This window comes from Elephantulus edwardii, unplaced genomic scaffold, assembly GCF_000299155.1.
Source record: "Elephantulus edwardii isolate Elephantulus edwardi_28Jun2011 unplaced genomic scaffold, EleEdw1.0 scaffold00082, whole genome shotgun sequence".
Taxonomy (NCBI): domain Eukaryota; kingdom Metazoa; phylum Chordata; class Mammalia; order Macroscelidea; family Macroscelididae; genus Elephantulus; species Elephantulus edwardii.
The window spans coordinates 9510987-9521360 of NW_006399832.1; the positions used below are offsets into that span (position 1 = coordinate 9510987).

General features: G+C 39.1%; 1 protein-coding gene across 1 annotated transcript in view; it reads left to right on the top strand.

The window, feature by feature from the left end:
- ATG10 (autophagy related 10) overlaps window positions 1-9875 on the top strand; it is a 524157-nt gene extending 514282 nt beyond the window's left edge. The window contains exons 5-6 of the mRNA XM_006889865.1: window positions 9008-9105; window positions 9776-9875. Coding sequence (XP_006889927.1) covers window positions 9008-9105; window positions 9776-9875 — 198 coding nt within the window. The remainder of the gene's footprint in view (window positions 1-9007; window positions 9106-9775) is intronic.
- Window positions 9876-10374: the final 499 nt, after the last annotated feature.

A 10374-nucleotide genomic window follows, 5' to 3' on the forward strand; every position in this document is an offset into this window, starting at 1 on the left:
TAACACAGATTGCTGAGTCTTCCTCCGAGCCTGATGTCCTATTCTTCATATATCAAGCTTTTTAAATTATTTGCTCAGTCTACAGATTTAATGAGTATGGTGAAAAGATACAACCCTGACACACTCCTTATTTGAGCTGCTAGGACTGTTTAATAGAAAGAGGGAAATAATAATGTTCAGAAATTAGTAAAATAGGAAATAAGATACTCAAGAAAAGACTCATACAGTAGGACTCAATAAATATCTGTTCCATCATGAATTTTAAAGAGAGAGAGAGAGAAATTGTCTAAAAGGAAACTCACAAAGCCATGATTAACTGTAAACAGTTGTGGATGACTTAACTTTTATTCTTGTAATTTCCAAACTTCTTATATGTGTTCCTCTTATTAATTTTATTTTTAAAAACCCAAGACATTCATTACCATTGTGTTGAAACCAACTCCAGCGATTTTTCAGAGGCAGTAAATCACACAGGAGGAGATAGCCCATGTCTCTCCAGCGAAGCCACTGGTGGACTCAGAGAGCCAGAGCACGTCCTTTCGGTTAGCAGCACAACTCTGTACCCACTAGTCCACCAGAGCTCCCTAATTTTGTAAAATCATATCAGCTAAAATAAGTAAATATGGCTTAACTGAGGTGGACTAGAGAGAATTGATGACAACAGTACCCCCATGACTAATTCTGGTGGGTAGAACAGGGAGTGTGAACTCTGAGGTGTAACTATGCTTTGCCTTCACTACATGAATACTCTTAATCTTTTTTCTTAATTTTTATTTTATATTGATTTGCTTACAAAGTTCATATACATAGTGTTTCATGGTATTTTTCATTCACATTGTGTTTCATAAAATAATTCCCATTCATTATGTTTTATAAAATTAATCACCATTGAACTATTGACTATGCCCACTGTTATCTTGTCTTTTCAGGTCCCTGTGAGATCTTTCCCATTTCCTTTATCCCCTCCCTCTAACCACCAAATTATGAGTTAGACATACTGTCTTTGAACTGGTTTTGTGCCTTCCTCAAGAGTTAACCACAGCAGGTTGCCATGGTAGGTCACTTAGCACAGTGCCTGAACTGTATGTAGTAGGTGCTTAGGAGTCGTTTTCCTGCTCCTGCTTAACAGGAGAGATGAGAGAGAGATCTTTTTCTATTTCCAAGGAATGTGCCTGGAAAGGAAGGCAAACTTGATCAATCTGGAATAAGAAACTGGATGAAAGTTTAGTATGTGAAATTATATTTGTGTCTTCCTAGAGAGCCAAGAAAATGAAGACATGAACCAAGTAACTCATCATATTTATTAGATGTAAGAGTGAAGGTGCAGTATTATCATTTCCTTGTGATAGTCATATCTAATAGTTCTGGAACCAATTCACAATATTCATGTCAGGCTTATTTTATGAGACATTTAACCATTGCTAAATTAAATTTCATAAGGGAATGTGCCTATATCACTCCTCTGGAGTTAGAGAGATAGAAATCTGACCCATCTTTTCTATCGTCACAAGAAACCATTTAGCAGAACTTTTGTTCCAGTAGAAGTGTTTATTGAGTTGTAGCTTAACACAGCTCATTGGCTGCATGCATTTCTACACTGACATTTTTCTCAGCACAGATTTGCATCAGTTCATTAGTACTGACAGCAGATGGTAGCACTTTCACATGAATTTACCTTCTGAATTGATCTAAGAAATGTCACTAAAAAGATCCTGACAGTTTTGATGTTCTTCCATTTCTGAAAATGGCATGTTAAACAGATCAGGTGTAGGACTGTAGATTTCATGGAACTCCCACGCATTTTTTTTCTTTCAAATTCTTAATCGACTAAAGATTGTGTTCATTTCTGATTTTGACTGTCTCAAGGGGAAAGTGGAAAATCTTTGTGATGACATAAGCCTTAAAAAGAAACCCCAAAAGCGGGGGGGGGGGGGGTGAGGGAGGGTGTAACTGGGAGGGAGGGAAATGATAGAATTTTGATTGTCTACAGTGATCAACTATACTATTTCAAATGGTTTGTAAACCCTCTTCTCCACTTTATCTGAATAGAAGTTGCTGAATCCGCTAAATGAATGTAACTGAAAAGTGTTGACTCAAGTCACAAGGCTGATTAACTCTAGATTTGTCACTTCTGCAGCATGAAGATAGCCACAGATCAGCCACATAGTAAAATCATAGGCCCTTCACCTTTCACTCACTCACTGCCCTAGAGCCCTAGAGTTGGAACTAACTCACAGTGACCTCTCCTATCTAGTTTCTGAAATTGTAAATCAAAACACAAGGAGACTGCTCATCTTTTTCCCCTGAGCCCTTGAAGGACTCAAACCACCTGAGATGTGAAGCCTTTGGAATGAATATCAGCATAACTCACTATGGTCTAGACCACCAGAACTAACCCTCCTTTTCCTTTGTTGTAGTTGTTATATGCCTTCAAGTTATAATCTATTCATAGCTGACCCTCCAGTGGGTTTTCAGGGGCTATAAATTGTATGGCAAGAGATTGTCCATATTTTGCCTAGGAGCAGCTGATGGATTCAAGCTGCCTCCCTTTGTGTTGGCAGTGTCATTCTTCACCAAGAAGCTACTAGCTCCCTTGCCTTTGTTGTTAGGTGCTGTTGAGTTCCCCACAACCCGTAATCACTCTGTGAGCAATGGATCTGAACCTTGCCCTGTCCTGTGCCACCCTCTTCATCTCTGATAACTTAAGCTCACTGTTACAGTCACGGTGTCGATCCATGGGGTTAAGGGTCTTCCTCTCTTTTACTGACCCTCCACTTGACCAGCATGATGTCTTTTTCCAAGGACTGGTCCCTCCTAACAGCATGCCCAAAATATGTAAGACAAAGCTTCACCATCCTTTGCCTTCAAGGAGTACCCGGGCTGCACTTTTTCTGAGATATTTATTTGTCCTTTTGGAAATCCATATGATTCTGGGGAAAGTGGAGAGCCAGTGAAGGAGAGGAAGACCTTCAACCAGGTAGATTAACACAGTGACTGCTACAGTGAGCTCTTGTGTGTCAGGAAGTGTGAGGATGACGTGAGATAGAACAGGGTTCAGGTCTTTTGTTCATAGGGTCGCTATGAGCCGTACTTGATGCAATGGCCCCTAATAACAACATTTGGAAGTCCATAGCATATGCAGTCCTCTTCTCCAACACCATAACTCAAGAGCATCAATTCTTTTGTCATCGTTAGTCATTATCTCACTTTCAGATACCTAAATCACTATGAAGATGAGAAGACTTAATATTCACTAAATGAATGAATGAGAGAATGTATGCATTGGTAGAATTCTCACTTTCCATGTGGCAGATCTTGGTTCAGTTTCCTTGAGGTCACTGAGCCTCAAGTGTAACTACAGCCCATCTCACAGTGGAGACTTGTGTTTTGCTATGATGGTGGTCCAATGTCTGCAGAGCTTTCAGACTGAGACAGACTAGGGAGAAAGTCCTGGCAATTTATTTAAAAACAAAACAAAGAAAATAAGCACTAGCCTATATTGGAGAATAAGGCCCTCAATCAAGTGAATTGACACAGTGACTACAGCAATGAGCTCGAGTGTATCAGAGATTGTGAGGGTGGCACAGGATAGGGTAGGGTTCAGATCTGCTGTCCTTTTAGGTGCTGTGAATCACACTCGACTCCACAGCACCTACTAAAACCAGCAATATGGACCACATATATATGAGGTACTTGACAACAACTGACAACAACAATCAAATCGTGGAAGCTTTGTAATTTTCTTAGATAATGTATTTACTCATCTTACTCTTTCTAACTCAAAACCTTGTGGCCCCATCTATTTAAAAATTATCCCTTTTTTATAATTTTAAAATTAATTTTCCATCAATATTTGAAAACTGAGCAATGATTTGGTTAGTTTGCCATCAAAAGGAAATGTGGGAAAATTTTGGGTCATGAATTGCCTACATGTGACAATGAATTAGTTATAGATGCTTTGGACATATTGCTGGGTAAAGTATGGTCATATCAACAACATACTTAACGAATCATTTTAACAACAAAAAGGAACATTAAATTCCAAGTGTTATAAAATGCAATATGTTTACCAACTTTCTAATCATGGGAAATTGTTCAATACTGATTTAATTCAGTTAAAATATATCATCTTGCTCCAGTGAATCTCCATTTCTTCCCTGCGATTTTTAGCTATTATTATCGTGCAGGAGGGGAAGACCCTCTATGAGGTGGATTGATTCAGTGACTGGGGTAATCGGGATGGGTGTGTCAGAGGCAATGAGATTGGCACAGGATAGAGCAGGGGTTAGGGCTGTTGTACATAGGGTCGCTATGAGTCACAAACCACTCGACGGTACATAACAACAACAACATATAGTCAAGCTCAGCCTGCAGGGTTGTTCTTTTTCCCTGTGTTTACTTAGTACCTAATTTGCTATTTTTATTGACAGTGGCCTAGGCAGGTGTTTACACCTTCCGGGCCCCTCCCACAGCCCAGCTCTGGTTTTCACACCCTCAGAAAACTCCCAGCCCAGGGAGGAAGCTGAAGAGAGAGAAGTAGATAAGAAAGCATTTCTAGGAATGGCGACTGTACGCTCTGTTTCTTACTGAATTCTAACAGCTTTTCATGAATTAAATACTTACCAAAATTTTCATTTGTCTTTGGTTGATTTCCAGAGCTTTGAAATTTTCTTTTTTTAAAAATCCATGATTCTTCAGTCTTATTCTTGGTTTCTAGTTTCTTTATTCTGCCACCGCCAGAAGTCTCATCCTCCATTATTACTTATTTATGGAACTTTTCTTAAAAGACTATGTAAATGTGCCTATTATAATTCCTATTTTGAGCTGATCAACATAACTTAATTTTTTCTTAAAATGAGAACATCTTACCAAAACAATATAATTTTTCTTTTTAAACTCATTTTGAAAATCTAATTTAAATTTAAACTTCTTCTTTTTAAAGACAGGAATTTATTTTAATGTACTCTGTGTAATGACATAGACAGAAATTCTTAATATATTAAAGAATAAGTAATTTTTAGTTTGGGGATTTTTTTTTTCTTTTCAGAACATCAAACCCACAGTAAAGAAATACCAAACTGTTCTGAAAACTATCTAGGATATGAAAGTCTCCATTGTTATTAAAAGGTTTTCACACAATCGGTCTCAATCATTTTGTTTTACAGGTAATCCCCAGATGAGATCTGACTTATGTGCATCCCACAGTTACCATACTGACCCTTGTAAAGCCTATTATATTAAAAATCTGAGGTCTATACAATAGTTAATAGCAAGTAGGCACCACTCTGTGACTCATATTAAGTCACTGTTGTTGGTTTTGTGGTGATGGTGTTGTTGTTAGGTGCCCTCAAGTCTACTGTGACTCAAAATGACCCTGTAAATAACAGATGGGAACTGTGGCCTGTTCTTTGTTGTCATCCTCGTGCTTTCTACCATGTTCAAGCTCATTGTTTCAGTCACTGTGTTAATCCATCTCATTGAGGGTCTTCCTTTTTTGCTAACTATTATTACTATTACAATTGTATTATTTTGTTAACAATGCTTTAGTGTAAGTATCTTTTTCATTTTATTACTTGTATGGAAAGGAGCTCTGGTGGCCTAGAGGAAAGAAGCTGTGTGGCAATCCCAAAGGCATGCAGTGCAAATCCACCAGCTTCTCCATGGGAGAAAGATGGGCAATCTTCTTCCCTGTGATTACTGCCTCTTGAAAACCCACTGAAAGGTCAGTTATGGGTCGGTTCTGACTCAACGGTAAACAACAAGACACTAAGACAAACGGTTGACTAATATTTCATATCAACTCAACTGTCCCAAACTACACATACAAATTCAACTTAAAGTCAGATTTAGGCACAGAACCTGTTCATAATCGAGAGACTGCCTGTGTTTCATGAGAATTTAACTGTAAATGCTATTGTTACTCTTTTTATGCTCTTTGAGGAAAATGAATATTGACATATGATTGATGGATGAAGTGTTTTTGAAGTGGATGAGCTTTTATTTTAATTTAAATTCTTTCCATTGATTTGACCTGAGTATTAATCTAAGGGACTGTGGTGGCATAGTGTCTAATGTGTCAGCCTGCTAATGGAACGGTCAGTTATTTCAGTACAGCAGCTGCTCTGTGTGAGAAAGACAGGAAATCGTTTCCTGTAAAGATTTACAGCCTTGGAAACCTGATCAAAGTTGCTATAATGTGGAATCCACCCGTGACAGCAGATTTGGTTTGGGTGTCATATATTGATGTTTCTCATCATCATATGTACCCAGACCTTTTACTAAGTTCAAGGAGATGACAGAGTCTGTAATATACTATATCTCTAACTCAAAGGCCTACGTACCTCTAGCAATTTGAATCTACCTGCAGTTCCAAGTACAAAGAAGGAGGCTCTATTCCCATTAAAATTTAGTCTTAGAAACTTGTAGGTCACTATTAGTCAAAATCAACTTGATGCCAGTTGACTTTGGGTTTTGCTTTTGTTGTTGTTGTTATGTACCATCAAGTGACTCGTTATTGTACCTCTAGAGACATAAGCACAACAGCTCTGAACGCTGCCCTATCTTGAGCTTACCTCATTGTCTCTGACACACCTACCCCTGTTACCCTTGTCATTGAGTCAATCCATCATCCAGGGTCTTCCACACTTGTGCTGTCCCTTTTCCCTCCCAAGCATGACGTCCCTCTCCAAGGACTGGTCCCTCCTTGCAACATGTCCAAAGTATGTTAGATAACGTTTCAGAATCCTTGCCTTCAAGGAGCAGCCTAGTTTCACCCTCTCCCGGATGAACCTGTTTGTTGCCCTAGCAGTCCGTGGTGTATTCAGTACTCTTCTCCAGCACCACAGCTCAAGGCATCAGTTCCTCTTCTATCAATCATCTTTGCTTTTACTAACTCAAATTTGTCTTCCCTTTGGCCATAACTAGTTGTCAGATGTTCTTAAACATTGCATCACTGAACACTGATGTTTTTACTATGCTACCAGATTCTACAGGGGCTCTAGTAGAGTTAAATGTTAAATGTGGGGCTGCCAACCAAAAAGTCCGCAATTTGGTTCCCTCTGCCCTCTTCTGGAGAAGGATGACAGCCACACTCCTCCCTTAAAGATGGACAGCCTCAGCAACTCCATGGACATCTTTACAGTCTGCTTTGTAATGAGTTGGAGAGAATTTGGGGGAGATGAATGAAACAACAAAGTACTGTTGCAAAACAAACTATTGGGGCTGATGTCTTGACCGCATTCCCCACCCTTCACCCCCACACCTCCTGTTTTACCAAGGACCTCCTATTTTGATTCCTTTCCAGTCAGTAGATAGTTCTTTTTGTCTTGGGCTCATTGAGACTGAGTTGCATGTAGTTCATTTGTCCTTTGGACTAATTGTTTCTTGGTTTGTTTTTTTCTTTCTGCTTTGCTCTTTGCTGACAGGGAGAGAACAGTAGTTGCACCTTAGTTGGCTGCTTGCAAGCTTTCGTGTCTCTGTTACTTATGAAAATGGGATACGGAGCATTGCCTTTGTGAATTCTGTTTTGACTATTGACTTTGAGGGATGTCCCTGAGACTACGATCCTGACATCTCTATGCCCAGCAGCCCATTCCTCAAAGTGTTTGGCTGTGGATGTTTTCATAGCTTTGCACTCCATATGCTCTGCTGCATTCCTGGATGTATTTACAGCATATATAATTGTCTATACAGAAAGAACTTTGTCAGGCCTGTTTGTTGATATAGTCTTGTTTACTTTCCACTCTTGGTCAGCTTGCATGTCTATGTATTTACTCACAGATTATTGTTATTAAATTAAATCTACACTGATATATAATATAAACAACCTAGAAATGTATCATCAATAATTATTTTTATGTTATTAGAACTTATACTTAAATCACGTGCATTTATGGAAACTTCAACCTCTACTCTACCTTCCCGGGGGCATAGGGGATCTCTTACGAGTCATTTCTGACACACAGCAACTCAGTGGCTTCGCAGTCCTTTTGGTTAGTAGCCAGATACTTTAGCCACTGCACCACCAGCGCTCCTTAAGGCTTGCTGAATAAGGTCCACATTCCTACTACCCTGACAGCAATCTGGTTTCTTCCTTATATCTAATAATTCTCTTATAAAGACAGTAATCCTTTATAGGAACTCAGCCTTATTTTGTTGTTACGTGCCATCAAGTTGCTTGCGACGCATAGAGACCCTATCTACAACAGCCCTAAACCCTGCTCTATCCTGTACCAATCTTATTGTCTCTGACACATCTACCTCCATTACCCTAGTCACTGAGTCAATCCCTCTCATTGAAGATCTTTCACTCTTTCTCTGTCCCTCCACCCTCCCAAGCATGATGTCCCTTCCAACGACTGGTCCCTCCTTGCAACATACCCAAAGTATGTCAGATGGAGCTTCAAAGTCCTTGCCTCCAAGGAGCTGCCTGGTGTCATCTTCTTGAGGATGAACCTGTTTTTTGTTCTAGCAGAGAAAAACAGAAGAGAAACCAAAAAACTCAAAGAGAAACAAACAGGCAGGCAGAAGTAGAACAGTTTAAACTATGCAGGTCATTTCATCCCCCGTGCTACTCGGTAAACAATAGTTAGGCTCGAAGCAAGGAACATGACAAAATTTATGTGGGAAAATGTGTAAATGATCACAGTCCACTGACACTGGTGACACAGTGAATGAAATGCTTTGTTCAGAAAGTCAGGCTATCATGGCCAACCTTGAGGAAAGGAAAAGAATAATTGTAAAGAGAAGCTTTGACTTACAAAGAGTTCGAAGGACTGATAAAATTCCTCTGCAGTGTGTATTGTGTAAACAGAACTGTATGCTTACTTCTCACCAGCTTTTCATATTTAAGCATTCATATCCATTTCAAAAAGAATATCAACCCAAGTCTTCATTTGATAACTTATAACTTAAAAGAAACTTTTCTTTTAAAGGATTAAGACAGATTGCTCTAACATTCCCAGAGTAGCTCACCCTGGCAATCCTATATTAACGTTTATTCTTTCAGGAACATCCAATCCTTGGGCAACCCTTTTTTGTACTTCATCCCTGCAAGACGAATGAATTTATGATTCCTGTATTAAAGAATTCCCAGAAAATCAATAGGTAAGAAACACTGTCAAGACACATGGGTTTATATTCCTATTTTAAAAGTGTAAATCTTTTAGTGTGACTCTTAAAGCCAAGCTAAAAAGAAATATTCTCTGTAATCATAATAATGGCTAACAGCTATTGATTTTTACCAAGTGTTAGGCATCGCTCTAAATGTTTTCAATATATTGGCTCATCCGATTTTTCCAGCAACACTATGAGTTTCGTACTGCTATTTTACTTGGTTTACGCATGAGGCGCTAAAAGCACAGAGGGGTCAGTCATTTGACCGAGGCCATCAGGTGGTTAAGTGGTAAAGCGAGGAGGTGAAAGCAGGTATTTTTGCTTCATAGCTGTGCTCTTAACCACTGCATTCTATCCCGTAGTAACTGCTGTGAGTTTTAAATGTCAAATTTGGATCATCACAGGGGAGACCAGAGTCCCAATACTTTGTCCAACTCTTCAACTACATGAGTTATTATTATGAGGGATTCTCGTAATTTCTTCTGATGTCACATGCTGGCCAAGTAATGGAAGTAATGTTTGAAAATGCTGTGATGTCTGTTGGTGGGCAGACATTGTTGAATTAAGCCTCATTGGTATTGCTGGTGAGTGAATGATTTTCTGTTGTTCCCCAAACCTACAGTGGATGTGCTAGTAGCATGTCTTTTCACGTGTTTTCTAGGAACGTCAACTACATCACGTCATGGCTGAGCATTGTAGGGCCAGTTGTTGGATTGAATCTACCTCTAAGTTATGCTAACACCATCTCTCAGAATGAATGAACAAGGTAAACACACACACACTTAACACACACACAAAGCAAGATGGGATTGAATTTTGCCGTTACAATGATTCTGAGGTCTCTGCTGCTCTTAGACAGGGGCTCTGACAGAAAAACTAAAATAAAGTCGCAGTTAAGAAGCTGAACCAGGACTCATTTTTGTTCAGTTTTACAACCAGTGTCCTACCTAGTGCTGGTGGCCTGGTGGATAGGAATCAGGCCATCTAAACCAAAGATGTACAGTTCTAATCCACCAGCTGCTCCTTGGGAAAAAAAATGGACAGTTTCTTCCCATGCAACTTGTTGCCTCTAAATATTTGCTGGAGGATAGTTAATAATCTGGTTCTGATTCAAGGGCAAAAAACAACTAAATAATACCTTCCAATAGAGAGAGAGATGGTTTTCTTTTAATATTGATATTCTTGAAATAATTGTTTAACTGTTTTATTCTCTTGCTAATTATTTTATTTTCTTGGCTCTCTCCTCTGTCCCCAGATTCT